Source organism: Astatotilapia calliptera, chromosome 22 (genome assembly GCF_964374335.1).
Source record: "Astatotilapia calliptera chromosome 22, fAstCal68.1, whole genome shotgun sequence".
Taxonomy (NCBI): domain Eukaryota; kingdom Metazoa; phylum Chordata; class Actinopteri; order Cichliformes; family Cichlidae; genus Astatotilapia; species Astatotilapia calliptera.
Genome location: NC_137442.1, coordinates 2,384,177 through 2,403,978, shown reverse-complemented (window position 1 = coordinate 2,403,978; position 19,802 = coordinate 2,384,177). Strand labels below are relative to the sequence as shown.

The 19,802-nt window shown below is 41.1% G+C and overlaps 1 protein-coding gene across 6 annotated transcripts in view; it reads left to right on the top strand.

Annotated features, from left to right (window-relative positions):
* Positions 1-5,613: 5,613 nt before the first annotated feature.
* The window catches only part of col14a1b (collagen, type XIV, alpha 1b), a 164,630-nt gene continuing 150,441 nt past the window's right edge, over positions 5,614-19,802 (top strand). For 3 of the 6 annotated variants that reach the window (XM_026156696.2, XM_026156699.2, XM_080296716.1), the window contains exons 1-5: positions 5,614-5,846; positions 6,249-6,431; positions 6,649-6,796; positions 8,266-8,380; positions 16,963-17,079. In XM_026156696.2, coding sequence (XP_026012481.2) covers positions 8,299-8,380; positions 16,963-17,079 — 199 coding nt within the window. In that variant the 5' untranslated portion in view covers positions 5,614-5,846; positions 6,249-6,431; positions 6,649-6,796; positions 8,266-8,298. The remainder of the gene's footprint in view (positions 5,847-6,248; positions 6,432-6,648; positions 6,797-8,265; positions 8,381-16,962; positions 17,080-19,802) is intronic. The other 3 variants (XM_026156695.2, XM_026156694.2, XM_026156700.2) reach the window with 3 other exon arrangements.

Sequence of the window (19,802 nt, the reverse complement as noted above, 5' to 3'; positions counted from 1 at the left end):
ATAAACCAAAGTATATTGATCGGTTTGAGCTTAACTGTCTGTTTCCAGTAACTTAAAGTCCTCACAGATAATCTCATCCTCCCACTGATGGCTCGCATGTTTGCTCTGGTTTCTCTCACCATCACCAAACACGCCGCGTTAACGCTGACTAATAATTAACCGTTCATCTCAAGAGTTTCTTGGTTAAATGTAAGTTAGAAAAAAACAGCCAGTTCATAAAAACAGGCTTTAATGATCTCAGAGTTGCAGAATGTGCACTGCTGTTCCAAGAAGAAGTGATGTTACAGTCGACCCCGAGGAGCAAAGTTCACTGTCCTCTGTTTACTTTTAACCCTTTATCCCTGCAGCTGCTGACAGGGGCGAGTTTGAGAGCTTTGTTTCACCTTTTCAGCGTCATTCTCTCCGCTGCCCTGCTCATCACTACCACAGCTTTTACTTCAAGTGTTCACGCCTCACTAATGGCAGATCTATCTCTTATTGTCATATTCAGGTTCTTGCCCTCGTCTCAAGAGTGGCATCTTATCTTAAAAAGTTTGAGGGAGTTTCAGAAAACACATTCAACACAAACACACAAGCCTGCCAACATGATGTAACACAGCTCTGGCTGTGAGCACAGGAGCACCTGCCCACTTTAAAACCTTAAAATCTCATGTATAGCTCATGCACATATCTTTCTACGTAGCACTTTTAATTCTTATCCCTACTTTTATTTTTTCATGTCTATTTAAGTGCTATTTATGACACTATGTTTGCACTGAAGCACCGCAGCAATTTCCTAATGATGTAAACCTGCTCAACATTTGGCAATAAACCCTTTCTGATTCTGATTCTGATTCTGATTTTGTTCGTGAGAGGAAGATCATTCAGACGAACTTTGTCTTAAAGTAGCTAAAGCAGCTTATTTCATACAGAGGATGAATCGAGGGCTCGTGAATTATGCAAAGCTACTTCAGAGCAGATAAATAGTGACATGTGTCATCAGGATGAGATTAAAAAACTATTACCAGCCAGTAGAAAGGAAAATAAACCTTAGTAAACAACAAAGCAATAGAATTTGTCATAAACTACTGCAAGTGATTATAATCAGGTCACAGAGACCAATGGACAAAGTTAACGACTTCTACAGAAACCACAGCATCTGATGATGACAGAAACATTCAAGGTTATAAACTGATGGCATCTTAAACAGGCTGACATATTAAAACAAAACACTTGAACACTACAGGACATCAGACCAGCACAAGTCTCACCGAAGGCTCAGAAGCTACTCGAGTCGTTATCATTTAGAAACCAATATCTTCAAAAACTGCTCCCCACCATTACAGCTAAGATCATATCTAATATTTTAAATCTCATGAAAGAATCGAGGCTTGGCATGATAGTGATTGTTGTATAATAAATTCACTGTCACTATGAAGAGTGCATGAATGTACTGTCAGGAAGGGCAGCATAGTAATGCTAGAACAGAGTCACACTGGATCCCAGTCAGGAAATAAACATCAGGACATGATTTCAGGATATTTTACTCTTACTCCCCTGGATGGTGTCAGATGTGCTGACAGCTAACAGTGGCAGTGATAAAGGGGGGGATAGTATTGCACTTACAGCTGCGCGGCTCTGTTTCAAGCACGATCGTGGTTACTGTGATATCTACGCCAACAGCAACGTGTTGGACAGACGGAATAATAACGAGCTGCTAACACAGTAAGTGTGTGCAGGACAAAAGCTCAGATGTGGAAGAACAGGAACACACAGAACCAGCAGTGTGCTCAGCAGCTTCTCGCAGCTTGGTGTTTTTTATTATTGTTGCTTTGGAACAATTAAAATCAGTCCAATCACATTGCTGTGATGTAAATAGACGGGAGAGATTAACTTTGAGTTATGTCTTTTGCATGAGCTTAAAATATAATCTAGCACAGCCGTTTACAGAAACAAATAAACATGACAAAAAACTACCAAGGCTTTGGTGAATTTTTAAAGATTTTGTTTTTTGAAAGAGCAAACTGATGAGCAGGATTTGTTTCTGTTGATGTCACATGACTCTAATGTTTCAATTTTAAGACAATGAAGGGTTTGAAAATGGGCTGTAGGACAGCGTGATGTGTTGTTTTCTTTTAAATTAACCTGCTGAAGTGAGCCGAGAAAGAGCTGTCCAAAGAAATGTTTGGTTACTAAATGAAATATTCTTAAAATCACACATATGCCTCCTGACATCTAAACAGAGAATCTGTAAATAAGCTTCTCAGCAGCTATTTCTCATTTCTAAAGGTTAATTACTGTTTGCAAAGTGTTTGCAGGTCTCAGAGTATATGCAGGTGCAGCTTTGCAATTGTGTGTGCTGTCTGTTGAACCGTGACTAGCCTCTAAAGTAGCTGCAGTATCGAAAACAATACTTGCAGTTCAAATCTTTAACTTTTAGGTAAGAAGAGAATCCAGGATGTAAAAGAGTCCTTCACACAGATGTTTGACTGGTTACAACTGAAGCTTTAAGTCAAACACAGAAACAGACTGTAAATATGTCTTTGAAGCTGCGCTGTCAGTGCTGCAAAAACTATGGATCACCTTTGTTGCACTGCCCCCTACTGGCAGAACCAAGGTCCACCAAAAAGCCTCTTTTTTAGTAGATACTGTGAAACTATAAACCATATTTATAGTTTATAGTTTGCATAGTAAACGCTAATAAGAACAGATGCTCTGTGGGAGTAATCTGTAAATGATATTCTTTGAAGTGTTGTTGAATAGATTATGCAGAATAATTTCATACATACTGCTGTCCCGTTGAGACTGATGATGTCTCCCTGTCATCCTCGTAGAGCCGTGTCAGTGTGCTTCACGCAGCCCTCTGTATCCTCGGTGGGGGAGCGCATCATTATTATTTTCCTTTCAGTCACAATCAAGACGTGTTGCGAGACTCTATCTGTGACTCTGCAGGTGAACAGGGTCATATTTTCAGCTTCAGCATGAGCAGAAATATAATTTGTGTTCATTTGAATCTTGTGGTTCAGTCGGTTCATCTATGACCAGCCACAGGCTCCCGTCAGCTGAACCCTGTCACATAATGAAGCCTTGGCTCGCTGGCTGATCAGTGCACAGGGAGACACTTTGCTTATATTCCCAACAAAGAGTTTTCTTGCACAACACGATCAGACAGAGAAATGTTGGCATGAGAAATCAGCCTGGCTGCAACCAGACAGTCAGAGAAGAGTCATGACAGCAAATATCTGCTTTTTAGATTATTTTTTGTCACAAAGATGAAAAAGATGATGTTTAATGCACACGCCTAATTATAAATGTCACACGACACCACATACTGTACTGTATTTGCACTAGTGCCTATTCAGATTACAGTAAACTCTCCCGAGCTCTGTCGGTGTGAGTGTAATATGCTCTGAGGTGCACTGCACTCTAAAAATACAGTTTGGACAGAAACTCCCATTGAAGAAAACTCAGTGAGACACACTGTTTATTCAAGCTGCTGTTTGAGAGCCATGAAACTCAACATCTGAGGGGAACACATTTTTCCTGTTAAATATTTATGATTATGATAATACAAGAGACTCCAAAGACCTCAATTTCTACTGTTAAAAGCAACATGCTCACCAAACAAACCCGGAATATCCGAGGCACAAAAGAAACTTAACCTTCACCTTCAGGTCACAAAGCCCATTATTCATTCAAGGCTCTGCACTATCTCAAAGATAGCAACACCTGCTCATTCAGTGCTGAAACTTCTGTGTGGTTGTTACTATGTTGCTGTGAAATCCCAAAGATGACATGATCGGTGAAGAAATGAGCAATTTAAAATGTAGGGAAAAGGGAAATGTAGCGTCTTTTTCATCTTAATGCCAACAAAAGCCTTGACGGTGTCACAGTCCCTGGGTTTCTGGTCCCTGTCGTGTTGCTATTTCTTCTTTTATTCTAGTTTTTCAGGTTTTGATTATGTGTTTGTTGAATTTTCTGAGTTTCTATTATTTTAGTATTATGTAGGTCTTAGTTCTTTCATTTTTAAGTCTTTGGTTAGTGAGTTTAATTTATGGCTTTGGTAATGACGAGTTTTGGTTTTTTGTGTTTGGTTCTTGCCTTTCATTACTGTTATCAGCTTAAGTAGTGGTTTCCCCAACCCAGCCTTAGGTTATAACCCAGTGTACTGCTAGTGCTGATCACAATGGATGAACTCTGAGTTGAGGTCAAGCAGGATTGTCTATAAACTATGAGGTTCGCAGACAATCTGTACTGATAGTCAGGAGCAGGTGGAGGAATGAAAGTCGGTGGTTCAGCAATGGTTTTCCTGGTGTTCCTCCTTTTGTCTCTTTTACATGTTTAGACTTTGACTAGTTGTTGTTGCCTTGGTAAATTTTTCAATTCAGTTTTATTCATACAGCGCCAAATCACAACAACAGTCACCTCAAAGTGCTTTACACAGTAAGGTGGACCCTCCAATAATACATACAGAGAAAAACCCAACAATCAGCGCAAGTTCCTGGTTTTGCCTCCCTGTGTGTTCTCGAGTCCTTTCCCCTTGTGTTTTTGATTTTACCCATTGGATTATTTTTGCGTTTGGAAACTGGCATCTAGATATTGTAGGGACTACTTTTTGTTGACATAGCTAAGTTGTGAGTGACAGCAGCAAAAACAGATGAGGAAAATAGTTTAACATTTAACCAACAAGTGTAATTAGTGACATGATTGGGTATAAAAACATAATCGCAGACATCATAAAGAGGCTGGATTCAGCAAAGATGGAGAAGCGTTCACTGCCGTGGCAAATAGCTTAGCAGTATTTTAATAATGTTTCCCAATTTTGTTTCTGTGGTGCACAATATCATTCAGTCTCTGCACACGAGGCAAAGTGGTTTTTGAACCCAAAGGCAGCTTTGAATGAACACATTTATTGCTGCATCCACAAAGTCAGCTCAAATTCTACTGTGCAATGAAAACATTCAACCCACAAATGCGTCTCTGAGCTCGTTTAATAAAGAGAGCGCGCAAAACTGTCCTGGGTTTGACCAATCAGAACTGAACATGGCACAGCAGCCTGCACACCTGTGAAGACGCCATTAACGGTAAACTGTTTGCAGCTGGGTTTTTGAGCAGATGACAAAAGTCACACATTCTGCATGCATGACTGTGCAGTACGTTTTAAAATCCTACAGCTGGAGAAAACTGTGAAAACTGGGCCTCATCACTTCCTGAACATCTAGTGTTGTGAAGACAAAGCTCATCCAGCACCTTTCTGTTTGTTTTTCCAACATGCTGCAGGCATCAACTTCAAAATGAGAATATATTTTTCAAAACAGTAATGAAATTGTCTGTTTCGACATTCGGTTTTATTCCGTTTTATATAAGGTATAAATTACTGCCTTCTGTGTTTCTCTTTCTCAGATGAAGAGGGAATAAATGCAGATGTTTAATTTTTAATTCGCCATAGCTACAGCTCATTTGTGCCTTCACCACCCTCCAATGGATCTTAGTGACAGTTGCTATTCAGCCAATAATGTTTCGCAAAGAAAGTCCCATTCATCTTCCTTTGTCATGGATTTTTAGATTTACAACGAGCCACCTGCCCCAAACTGAAGGAGGCATATTAACAGGATCATATTGGGCGTCTCGGAGCATTTACCCAGGGGTCACAGAAACACACATTTCGCTCCTGTCGGTGCTCAATCTGCCTGCCGCTCAAACGCATTTTTCTGCTGCCTCGTCTCGCTTTAAATGAGGTAAAAGGAATGAATAGCTGCAGGCGTGGATGGTGAATGAAGCGGGAAACACCCATCAATCCACTGCAAGTCTCAACTGAAGGGAGTCTTACGGAAGAAGTTAACTTGGATACAAAGTACCACAGAGAGGTGGGAAGTGAGACACTTTTACCTTCAAATTAAAAGAGAGACTGTAACGCGCATCGAGCCCTGCTCTAGGTCTGTTATACGTTACATGTAGCTCATCTGAGTAATGAGAGGACGCAAAAACCTGTTTAAAATCCGAATCTGACCGTCTATAAAATGACGGGCAGTGAATACAGGATGAGAAACAGATCTCTAAAAAGAAATCAGACTAATTATAAAATAAATACACAATAAATAATTTGCCTCTTTTCCAGTAGATTTATTTCTACCTTTAATCTCTTTAGATAACGACACAAGTTAAACTCAACTTCCTGTAAAACACTTAAAACAAACTAACTAAACAAGAACTTTGAAAGTATGTTGTTGTTTGTTTGTTTGTTTGTTTCGGACTTTTTCCTTTCATAGCTTCTGGACTGCAGCGCGTGCCTGTGTCTTTACTAAGGTCTACATAAATGCACCAGCTGGAGCTCGGAGCTGAAACATGTTCACGTGTTTGCTCAGCAGCGGCTCACTGGGAGGCTGGTAATGGTTTGTGGGTCCTTCAGAGTCTGTTGAACTGGATTCATCGTCCTACATCATATACAACACGTAAGCGTGTGTTTTGTATGTACTACTATTTTAATATTCAATACTGCAAAACTGGACCAATCAAAGCGAGTTCAGACGACATCAGAATCACAGCAGTGTCGTCGTGTTTATTGTTCTGGTGCGCACTGGCTCCTTCTGCATAATACGAAACTGGCCAAGAAGGATGAAACATGTTGTAGCAAGTTTGTAACTTTATTTTGAAATTTTGAATCGGCAGTCCCGCGCAGCACTCCGTGTAACTTGTCTCGGGGTCGAGAGCGGAGTTGGTGAACAGTGTGAATCAGAGTCGCTGTGGGGACTGCTGAGCTCGCCACACAGCTGTCAGGAGGAGAGCCGCGGAACCTGCAAACTTATGAACTGAGAAGGTAAAGCTGCTCTTTATTCACACGCCGCACAGTTGTTCCGAAATCAGCTTTGAAAATCTGCGACCCTTTTCTCCCCACTTCCACGCGCTGTGGTGCTGCGGGTGGCGCAGCGTGCAGACCTCACCTGCGCTCTTTTCAATTAAGAAACTTCCGCTGCTTTTATTTACTGTAATTAAGAGGTGCGGAGAGAGATGGCGTAGCATGTGTTATAGTGTTTGTTAGCACCGGGTGGCTGTGCAGGAGTGCGCAAAAGCCGATTCCACTGAACGCGCAGCGTCCGGGCTTCTCCTCACTGAGGAGCTGGTTTAGCTGTCAGTGTATTCACGACCCCAGCAGATCTTCAGCGGTGCCTAACACGTGTTAGAAGCTGATCAGCGTCCTAACAGCCCAAGTCCTTCCTGCATTATTACAAAAACTGGACATTAAATATTTGTTTTCTCTTTTTTAACTTTAATTTCTTCAGAAATATTAAAGCAGTATTGCTCTCAGTAGCAAAATCTGTTTGATGGCAGCAGAAACGGTTGGTCTTAATACTGGGGCGATGAATATATCACATCAAAAATATCAGAAAATTGGCTAAAGAACCGAATATTAGAAACAGACACAGCCATTTCTGAGACAAACGTGTAGGTGCTGTAACGAACAAGTAACTGCAATTATTTTTATTTGTATTATTTAATACATTTTTTGAATGTTTCCCTCAGACATTTGCAGGAGTAAACATGCTTTACTTTATTTACCTTGAAATTCTTACAGAAGTATTATATTTGAGTAATAACTCAGTTCTATAAATGTTTAGAATTTACCACATTATTTCTTTTACATTGATAAAAAAATACTTTGCAATGTCCTGCTGTGGGGTGAAAATTGTGACAGTAAGCATAGAAAGACACTTAACACAGTCACAACCCAAAGGAATGTGATGGGAGGGGCACTGTAGTCCTGCAGTGGCCCAGAGATCACATCGTCACATCTCCATTAAGATCTCAGTGCAAAGCTCCACAAACACGTCTGCCTTCATATTTCTGCACATTCAGAATATGAATGTGTTTTAACTGTGAATGGATTCATAAACATGGACAGAAATGACTGAATTTAACTTATGATAACAGGATGACATGATGTTTTTCTCCATGTCTTCATCTTCTTCACCTTCCTCTGCCATGGCTCCCTTTCTCACTCCCCCTTCTCCTCCTCCCTCCTTTTTCTTATCTTTGCACTACTCCATCCTCCCTCACATCCTGCTTTGTCCTCTTCCTCATTCTTTCCTTTCTGCTCCTCTTTCTTTCACCTCTCTCTACGTTCTTTTACCTCCTTTGTCATCCTCTCTGGGTTGTCTGACTCCTGTTCTGTTGCCTCCTAATCTCACGCCCTGACCCGTCCTTTCCTGCTCGTTCATTTCTTTTTTTACTTCCTCTTTTTTCCACCCTGTTGTCTGCTTTCTCCTCTTGTACTGCTTTACCAATCAGGTGTATCGTGTCCTTCGGTCTGCTGGTATCAGGATGTGGTTCACAGTCAGACTGAGTCTCTGCCTGCTGGGCTTCTTTCTCATCTCTGTGTTCCCTCACACAGCACAAGGCCAAGGTAAGTATCACTGCTATCCTGCTGTCCACTCAAGAATCAACAATCCCAGTTCACCACACTGGGCCCAAGCAGAGCTTTTTATACACAGCCCGGCAGGCCTAACCATGAAGTTCCCTAATGATACCCCACAGGGAAAGCCAGAGCTTTCAGACCGTGTGCTAAACTGTCAGGATTTGCACATGTATAGATTTTCTCCTGTGTAGAAGAGCGAGGAACGGGGCTACCTGACGATGTAGGACTAGTCTGGATTTTCAGTCCAAGGTTTTGCAAAGCTACATCCATCCACTGACTTCCCCAGACTGTTACTTATAGAAGCCAGGATTTAGTGAGTGTTGAACACAGGCCATACAAGGTCTTCCACTTTCTTTTAAATCTCATCATTCCACTGATTGGACCTTATCAGTCCCAAACATGTCGCCTGTAGGTGGCCTCCTACATATGACGTTCCTTGTTCCTTTCACACTGTTAAATGGGAGTAATGGTCAAAGTGTTTCCAGGTGAAAAGTTACATTTGGATGTTGTAGGGATTTCATTTGTAACCCAAAGTTACAAATTTCTTCAAAAGAGAATGTGGACCTGACAAAGAAGATAAAATGATTGAAAAAGTGTATACAGCACTGAGATGGGGAAACTAGCATGGCCAATTTAAAATAAATAAATAATAGTCATGTGCACCCTTTCACATATTTAAAGCTATCCTACAAAGCTAGTTAATAGCACGAACGGAGATTTTCCATGCACTCCTTTTTGCAACCACTAGAGGTCTCCTATATCTCCAATCTGTCTTTCTCCCTCATGGATAACAGCCTAGTAAGCTGCTAGATGGTGTAGTATCATGCATGTCTTTGGGTTGGTACTCCAAAGACATGCATCGCAGGTTCATTGGTAAGTCTGAATGGGCCGTAAACGACACGGTAATGAAAGTGTATAGAATAAAAGACAGTATTATTGATTGGTACAAAAAGATGCCAAAGCTCGAAAAGTGCTACTGATGACTGCATATCATTGACATGTATGGGCTGATACTGACTGATAACATGCGTTTAATGGGCTGATAACATCAGAATGGATGGATCATTGCCAGAGAAAACGGGGTTTTGCAGGCTTTCCATGATGGTAACATCCAGCAGAATTTTCTTGGGCTCACCGTTTTGGTGTCAAAGAAGCCCAGCGAGGGGTCTCCATATCAGGACCAAATATAGCCATAAAAAGTCGAGGTTGATATCATAATGGTATCAAATGGCTAGAAAGCCTGCAGAACCTTTTGTGCTTTAGCGTTCTCCTAAAGTTAATTGCTGGTTGGATAAACCTCAGTGTGGTCCCGCTCTCTAAATGTGAAGCTGTTATACTTTGCAGCCACAGTTTTACTCAGCAGGTCACATATCTGAATTTCACTGTGACTGTTTCGATGTGCAGCTTTGTTCTGGAAAAAAGGTTGTTTTTATTCTCTTGATCCTTTTGTCTGTTTCTCTGGGAAAAGCCTCGATGCCAAAGTCGGAATGAGAAAACCAGTTTTGCCGTCGCTTAGCCGAATCGCTTTGCTGTGGCACGTTTTGTCACAGTGTTAAAAAATACACGTGTTCATCTTATTTATGAGTTACCGTGGAGTGTTGAAATGACAGTGACAAATGTCTGTGTAACCCTTGTTAGAAGCTGTGAGATCTTCAAAAGTCCCGAATCTAAATTTGATCAAGTTTATCAACATGCTTCACCATGACTCTTAAATCAGCAGCTGTTTGTGTTGTTTTCCCTCTTTTTTTAAATCACTCTACATGCCGACGTTGTCTTTCACCCTGTTTAACCCATTTAGGATTGAATATATTACCTTGTTAGTGAGAGATGACTCTTCATCTTAACACCATTACGAACAACCTTAAACACCATATTTTTCTAGACCTTTTGTCAAGAATGAAAATGACTGATTGATATTCATGACGTGTCTTGAATCGGCTGAGCTGAATGAGTTTGACCTGACCACATGGATCTCAGATGAAGTTTGGAATCAGCCTTAATGTGTCGAGCGTCACGTCTGGTGGGGAAAAACACCCTCTAACATACTCAAAAGTGTTTTGCTTTGAACACAGTCAGGTACTTGCGCTCCATCCAAACACCTTCTGCTTTGGCTAACGTTCAAAGGTTTTTGGCAACACTGAACATGAAGTGTTTCTAAACCTGCTGAAAACCAAAGCTTGGTGCTGTTCCACAGCCACACACTCAGGACTTGGGCCGATGCTGTGCCACGCCATAATAGCATGTTGAGAGTGTGAAAGTTCGTCCTGTGTGAAAATGAGCTTACCGTAGTTGGTTTACCTTTGTGCCCGCTACCAGGTGACTCGGGTATACCTCGTCATGATTGGCTGGAAGCTAGTCACTAAAGCTAGGACAGTACATGGGCGGTCTGCTTGCCCACCCACCCTTTACCCTGCACTGTGTTTCATATTAATCCAACTCTAATCTCATTCAGTCATATTTTTAATTAGCTCGACACGATTAATATATTCAACCACAAAAGTGACACTTTTTATGTTTGTGGTGTCTGATATTGTTGAATAGTGACAAAGCCGAGTGTTAGAGTACAATGGTGGTTTTCCTTCTTATTTACAACAATATGTTGAGAAACTCTGCGTCGCCTCGGTGTATTAAATTGTGACACCAAGGCTTCTTTTCATTACCATGAACATTATTACATTATGATTATTTTATTCTATATATGATAACTGGGAAGTAAAACTCTTGATGTGAAACATTTGAGGAAGAGAAACTTGAGAAAGTGAACAGGAAGTGAAACGCTGTCTTTTGTGAGTCCGTGTTCTGGACAAAAATAAGCAAAATTCACCAAACATGCTTTTTTGAAGGTTTTCAAAATGTTTTGCACTGGAACAGATCAATTCCTTTAGTGAGGATATTACCCTGATAAGCCTGGAGGGATAATGTCCATATTCACCCGTCGCTCTGCAGAGAGAATAAGTCTAGTAAACAACAGAATAACTCTTTCACAATAAGGAGAGTTGCTAGGTTTTGGCTAAAGTGCGAGTAAACTGAGAGAAACCGCAGCATTCCTCAGTGAAGAGGCTATAGTGCGTGAGCCTCGGCTACAGCAGTGACCTGGGAAGAGCTAAAGGTTTCCGAGCAGCTTGGACAGCTCCCACAAGTGAAACTGCTCACTGCAATGGCTCTGATTTATTGCAGAGAAGAAGAAACTTTAACATGAAAAGCTGAGGAATGGCTATAATATATCAGAAACAAATTCATATCTATTTAAATTATCCATAGATATGAAGCAAAGGAACCATTTCCACTTATTTATTTTTTTATTTTTTCTTTGTGCCATAAAGTTGAGGCTGTTTTAAGAAATTACTCTGCGCTTGTCTTAAATTACCCTCGAGCTCAGCACCTGTCATTAAAAAAAAAAAAGGTCAAAGAATGATTTCAAAGGCTCAGGCCCAGCTTTGGAGGAGCTTTTCATTTCTTTGTTGCCTGCAGACATAAAGGAGCAGGTATCTAAACCCAGGGGGGGGGGAACAGGCATGATGAGTGTGGTCAAATGCCAACGTTATTTTGAAGTCATTTTAAGGGTTTAGTTAAGAGAACTTCTGGGATTAAAGGGAATGAAACGTGTGGAATGATGGCCAAAGTTATCAAATAAATAATTATAAGATTATCATCATAATAGTTATTGTTTATTGAGATGTTACTTGCAAAAGTCTTGACTGTCTTTCACTGTTTTTTTTTAGACATTGGTTACTTTTTTTATTCATTTTCAGACCCGTCTTTGTAACTTACCATTATCAGAGATTTGTTGAGCCACTTAATGCTGACTTATGATTCATTCAAGCATATAAAAGTGATCTAACCCAAGGGAACATCTTAGCAAACAGACATTTTTACATTGTATTTTAAGCCACTTTGTTACAGCCTGTCACAAACCATATGATTTGTTCCCATTTCTTTAGTTGAAACTACAGAAAATGCCAAAGATAACAGTTTGACAGGCATAAAATGTCATTTTTGCACCAACAAGCTGATTCCCAAAATGTTCACTGAAATCTTGGCGTATCTCGGCAGTGTGTCATTAAAAAACACTGAGGAAATTGAACAAGTGTGGGAGACGAAGAAGCAAGATTCAAAAGAAAACTATTTACAGCAAGTGAAAAGTATCTAAAAGACAGGACACGAGACCTGAGAGATACGTCTGGTTCTTCAGTCCATCCATTCATTGTTCACTAAAGCATCAAATGGTCTCGGACAGTAACTCTCTAGTGTCTGATTGCAAAGTCAGTATCACAAAACACACTGCCAGTGCAGTAAGGGATACCTGGACCAGTCAATGAGCGGGCTCCACAACATGATGGAAGCTGTGTGGAGTGATCTTAACATAGAGTGAAACGTAAGACAGCCAACATCCAAATGAGAACTTTGAATGTCCTTGAAGAAGCCTGGAGAAATTTTCCTGAAGACTAGTTAAACAAATAGTCAGACAGCTTTCCTAAGAGGGTCTGAGCCAGGGGTGTCGAACTCCAGGCCTCGAGGGCCGGTGTCCTGCAGGCTTTAGATGTGTCCTTGATCCAACACAGCTGATTCAAATGGCTAAATTACCTCCTCGACATGTCTTCAAGTTCTCCAGAGGCTGGTAATGAACTAATCACTTGATCCACGTGTGTTGACCCAGGGTGATCTAAAAGCTGCAGGACACCGGCCCTCGAGGACTGGAGTTGGACACCCCTAGCTTTTCCCATTTTCCTAGCAAAAGAAATGAGCAGTGACTCAAACCTGTTGAGCTCCAATATTCATTTCCGTCACTGACAGCACAGTTTGCCTTCAGCACTGCTTTCTTGTTTTGTGGTGTAAAACAATTAAAGACCTTTTTCCACCTCAAGCCGTGGTGTTAGGTATGGGAAGGACAAATAAGGAGTGCTGTGCAGTAATTATCCCAATGTGTAAAAATGGTGTTAAAATGTCCTGTGTTGCATCTTTAAGATGAGAGTGTGTTTGGTAACAAGAACCTCAGTGTCAGAGTATTTTTCAAAGTGACTTTGATTTGCAGAAAACTCTCCAGCTTGTTTTTTAATAGTTCCTGTTAAACCTTCTCATTCCTTATTCTTTCCTCTCTGCTCACTGTTGCCCTTTTGCCTAATATTGCCCTTTTAGTCTGCTCTCACTGACTTTAAATGCACTTCAAACTTTGCACTTCCGGCTTGCCACACCGCTCGCGGAGGGTGCGGTGGGGCCCTTCTCCATCCTCGGCTGTTTGCACAGGATTCTCCATGAAAAATAGATGAGAATTAAGTTCCCATCTCTACTGGTGAGGCCTTTTGTCGTCACCAGGCTCTTCGCTCGCCGTCCAATACTTGTCTCTGCGTGATAATACAATCCTGCAGAGAAGATCCACGGCTTTCTGTGAGTGTGTGTGTAAAAGGCATGTGTGCATGGAGCTGCAAAGGAATCGGCAGGTTTCAAAACAACCACCTGAGTTCCCCGGAACAAAATGCATGAAGAATGTTTTTTTAATGTGGAAACATCAGAAAACACTTGCTTCCAGCTGCGGACACGTATACATAATTAATGCACACATATGCAGATGTGGCACACGGGAACACGCGACCGAGTTCAACCACACTACAAACAGAGCCGTGCGAAATCTGCTTCTCGAATCATTTGGGATTTGAGCAGCTCTCTTCAGACGAGAGAGCATCCTTTGTTTCCAAGACAGAGATCTGTAATACCTGAGCCGAAATCCCATGCAGCCCTCATTCTCATCCGCAGGTTGGTGCAATCACTGGTACTGTATTCCTTATGTGTGTTTCTGTATATTTGTCTGCTGTGGAATGCACCAGCTTCATATCTTCTCCACTAAAATCAGGATTATCCTTCCTGTGCTGAGCTCAAGTTTCTTTGTATACCTACATGAGTAGTTTTCTGCAGATAATCTCTTTGCATAAAGAGGTGGTTCACTCAAAATGCTGCAGAGGATTGGGGTGATGAGCCTTATCGGCTTGACTAAATCTTTGATTGCCATCTAAATCGACCTAAAACTGTTACTTTCTCTTCAAACGTGCCAGTTTCATGTTTAACATTGATATACGTTATCATGTTACACCTGGAGAAAGCGGCATGCACACATGCAGATATAAAGCAGTAAAAGAATTCTGTAAGAGGTGACTTTACCCACAGTTTGGGTTTTTTTGGGTGAACCATTCTTACAAGGCTCTTGTTTACTCCGCTCTTGAGCTTTTGAGCTACAGCAGGCGTCAATCTCCGTGTAGGTATTTAAAGAAGTCGGCAGCAGCAGATGGCTCACCTCATAATGAGTACACAAACACAGAGACGAGTTTGTGGGTTTCATATCTTATTTTCCACCCCCTGGCTTTTCTTTTTTTTCCACAGTTAACCAAAGTAAACTGGGGAATAATACATATTTATTATCTGGGATTTGGCGCTGCTGGTGTGGAAATGATAGGCTGTTTTGGTTGTTGACTCTGGAAATGTGGTTTCTGCCGTTGCAGTGCTTTACAATAGCCTTATCCCTGTGTTTTAAACCAGCGTCTATGCAAAAACACAACAACGCCACATACACGCTTGGTGAACTGTGAAAACAAAGTTCTCCCAATGCAGTGTTGTTGACCTTTCAGAGGTTTTGTGCACAGGTTGAGGCCATTGTAAAGTGTGTGTGGACATTGTGCAGCTCAGTGGATCAGGTGCTCCTGCTGAGGACAGGAGAGGAATAGTGTGGAGATGCTATTCCAGCGTCTTTCCTTTTGGTTCCTTTGTTATTTTTTCTCTTAACAGTTAAAAAGAAGTCGCATTCCCTCCTTTTTGTTATCCTCTTCTCACCCTGACATATTTCAAAGCACAGATGCAGAAAAAAATAATAAAAAGGGAAAGAAAATGAGATCAGGACAAGCAAGGATATATGGAATACAACTCGGGGACAGATGAGGTGACAGTGAGCACGTAAGCTGGAGAAAATGAATATAGGTGAAGAATGGAAGGCGGGAAAGGGGGGATATGTAGCCCTCTAGGGTGCGGACGGGGACAACAACTAATCAGGATGAGAGGCAGGGGTGTCGCTTTGATGCAGACAGGAGACAAGCACAGAGCAGGAAGACGAGGATGAGGAAAAGGAGGAAAATGGGACTTTTGGGGCTTTTTTTTAATGTGACATCTGTGCAAGCTAATCTCTCTGATGTGTATCCTCTACTTGGATGAGATACAATTTATCCTTCCTTATTTTTTTCTCCTCTTTCCTTACGGTTTAAAAGCACAGATGGATCGCCTGCCTCGACGCCATCATAACTCTGGAGGGAGTTCAATCTAACTCGAGTCAGTCACAGTTGTGTTTTGCGCTCAGCGGATGAACGAGTGTGTTGAAGTAAAACAGACGGAGAGCAGATTCTGTGAAACGTGCAGATTGTAAAACTTCCTGAGCGCCGATGCTCTGTGACTAATTAAGGGGAAACGTTTTGTTGCGTACAGTTGCAGGGGAAAGTTTTTGGTGAGATATTTTTGCATAAATATGAACTAAAAAATCATCATTTTTTCACAGAATTCAGTGTTTACCAGATATACGTAGACATAAATTAACAGCTGCCAAAATGATCCAAAAGAATGCCAACCTTGCTCAGTTTAGAAGTGGACAGGTTCCTTGCTCTTATTTTGAAATGTCAGCTAGCCCCAGCTCTTCCTGTTCCTTGTTTTTCTGTCAGCTGGCTATCCTTCTGCTGCTTCTTCAGTGAGTCTGTCGTGTAAAGATCGTACGGACTCCAGCTCCGCCATCTTTGAGCTGAAGAGTAGTTCCAACCAGAAGTTGCAGCAGGCGGAGAGCAAAACACCATGAGGGTGGAGTCTGCTGGAGGTGAAAGGCTCATGGAAAGGCAGCTGATTATATTGATCCATCATTTTTTTTTGTCACAAAAAATAGATGCAAAGGAGTTTTTTTTTATTTTTGAATATTGAATTTATAAAATTATACCTGCACATACTCAATAGGTGAATATTACAACTGACAGAATCTTTATCTGTGTGAATCACCAACAGTCCTGTGAGACTAATCAAATGTAACCCAGTAAGTTATATTGTGATGTTACATATTTACAAAGGCAAAAGAGTGTAAATGTATCAGTTTGGTAGCTACAGAGGAGTAGTGGTGCTCAAAGCTATTCTTAGTTCTTAGAATTTTTGCTGAAGATCAAAAAGCCAGAGGTTTTTTGTGACTGGATGACACATAAACTTAACTTTCTGTACTTTTTGAGCATTTTATTTGGAGGAAGTGATGCAAATCACATGATGCTTTAGGTCGTCTTTAATTAGAAATGTGGAAATCTGAAAGGACTGAAACGTTTTCCTGCAGCTGTATGACACCATGTCGCGCAGTCGGCTAAATTGAACTCCATCCATTGTTATGGACACAATCTACTAATAAATTAATGATGACATCAGTTTCATTTCCAATATTACAGCAAAATATTGGATGTTGATGGTGCATGATAAGGAGTTTTATAACCACTCATTCTGCACATTTATACACTAAATATCAAACTGACAGTTATTGTGTAAAGCTGTGTATTGGTTTTTTTTATGTCTAGTTTCATCACCAAGAAGGCTTCGTACCAAAGTCCTGAGCCCCACCAAGCTGCACGTGTCTTGGAAAGAACCCAAAGGACAGTTTGAAAGCTACAAAGTCATTTACACCACACGACCAGGTAAGATCCAGAACTGATCCTGAGTCTGTGCCTACACTGTCTCCACCTGTTATTAGTAGCTTCATCGTTAAAAAGAGGGAAATTGGTTTGGGTCTGACGGTGACTATCACATTTAGTTGTTTAGTTTGTTGGTTTGATTAACTTTTTCGGCAGCAGTCAGCAGACTTAAAGCTTTGGCCACTGCTGGAGGCTGCTTACAAAATCACACACGATTAGTTTTTCTGCCACAGTGTGGTTCGTTTACGATGATGGCTGTGCTGTGATTTTAACAATCGCTTGCGGAGCCACAGAATGCGTCTTTTGTCTCTCGGCCCCGCTGTGAGCTGCTCGCAGAGAGAAATCTGTCCCTGTGCTGACCTCCGGTGTGGCGCAGCGAGAGCCCTAAACTTTTCTCTACATTCCTCCTGACGGGAAAGTTGCTACACCTAGTGAGAAATTTGCTAAGTTGGGAGAGACGATGTGAACTGAAGTGTGATATGATGACTGCTGTGAGAGTGGGATATCAGACTGAATCTGCAGCTTTGTGCTTCATCATTTGCAAAAATCAAACAAAATGAATAAACTAGCAAATTCTTTGAACATGACAATCCCACACCACGCGCCACAGGCTGAGCGCTTTCAGGCTTCACCTTTGCACAGAGCTGCTGCAGAGACCTTCCAGTTTAGACTTGATTTGTCCGGGAAATTTGACGAGGAATTCGCAATCTTCTCTGGTGTTCACACAGCTGCCCACAGTCACACCTCTGTGATGGATCGGCTGTCTCGTGCTTTGCTCAAGGGTCCCTCAGCAGTGATGGCTGCAGGAAGGCGTGTCATTAAAGACCAATCACCGTCAGCAGGAGCAGTAAAAAGCTGCACCGGTTTTGTTCTCAAATGACAAAAAAGTGCTCTGAAATGAAAAACAGATGCAGATTAATGCATCTGCAAATTAATATGAATGATGTCTTTTCATAAATCATGTTTTAACAATGCGGTATTTGTCTTTTGCTTGTGGGACAAAAAATTCTAGCTATGCACGGCGGAGCACAGCAGTTGAACTTCTTCCCCTGAGGGGAAACAAATCGACCTTTTTATGCGGTTTTCGCTTGCATGCAGGTTCATAACTCACTGTGCAGAGAGAGACACGTAACCACACACAGGATCTGATATAACTGATACTGGAGCTGTTCGTGTGGCCAGTGTGGTAGCCTGTGGTTGGTTGCGGCTGACATTTTCTTGATTTATTGATTAAGGCTTTGACGCGTTTGGCTTTTACAGCTCTGTAAAACGACGTCCAGCTGAACACTGGTACGGCAAAGCTTTGGCTGAATCTGAGGTTTTATTGATGACAACGGGATTTATTTTGTATCCAGTTCAGCTGCATCTGTGTGTACATAAGTGAAGACTTCCCCACAGCAGCGCTGTGCACCTCACATCCTCAGTAGTTGGCATCTTGGCTGCGTGATGAAAGAAGGAAGATTTTTTATTTATTCTGTTCTTTTTAAAAATTGCTTCTCTCACAATTTCACTCACAAAACTGGAGCACAGACGTCTCGGTTTGGACACTTAACCGCACAGCCAGTCAGGAGGTACAGCTCGGTACCTCGTTGCTTTATGTTGTATCAGACAACATGCTGATTTCTGTTGGAGTGAACAACACTGCTGAACTCTCATCGTTTTTAGGGGAGTGCATGTGGGATACTACATGCAAGTGTCCTTGGAAGTAATTGAATAGAGACACACTGAAATTAATATATTTATTTATTTATAGTCAGTATGCACAAATAGAGTTGATAAATTAGTTTCCAGGATGACTCTGAAGTTGACTCGATGAGGTTCTTGAAGGAGGGTTTGTTTAAAGGGCAAGCCTGCATACGTTTTATCCAGGTGCACCTAATTAACTGGTAGCTGACTGTAAACTGGCACTATACTTACTTGGCTCTCACAGACTCTGTCATCCTGATGCAGCTTTTCAAATGAAAAGCTCTGCACTGCTTTTTTGATCTGAATTCCTGACTTTGAATCACGGAGCGTATGCTGTTTTTATTGCTTTTACATTTTAAAGGAAGGAATTCTTTGTCATACGCTGACGATAATTACAGCTGTAAAATGATGATGTGTATATAGTTGTTGTATATAGTTGTTGTATATAGTTCCTAAGCTACATTGTGATTATATGCATAAGTGGTATTACTCGGTTTCAAACTTGTGGCCAAGGCTTTTTAATCACTGTTAGTGGAAGCAGGTGCACTGCAGACATCTTTACTGTCTGTTTATATTGATGCAAAGCTTGAAAGCCTGGAATTTGAATCATACTGCTGTTTGCAAGTGTTATTAGTTTATAAACTACTCAATGTGTCATAAAGAGACTTTTATTTGGATGATATAGGAGCCGTGTCAGCATCTTGGGAATGTATTTTATTTAAAATATATGATTCAATTTCTCCATAAACAATAAATTCTGGAAATTCTTCAAAAGACAAAAAAGTTTGGATCCCAGTCTGAGAGAAGATGAATGCTGGGTTTATTTTTAGAGTTGTTCAAGGTTTTTCTACCAACAAGTGTTAAATATAAAGCTGCTTCATGGGCATTCATCTGTCTAAATGAGAATAGTTGTTTTATTTTTATCGATACACAAATCGCTTTGATTCAAAGCTTGTACAGTCTAATTTAACACTGCTCAGCTCTCTTCAGAGTGCTGCCAAATAAATGCCAACACTTCCTCTGATTCAGGTTAATTTTAG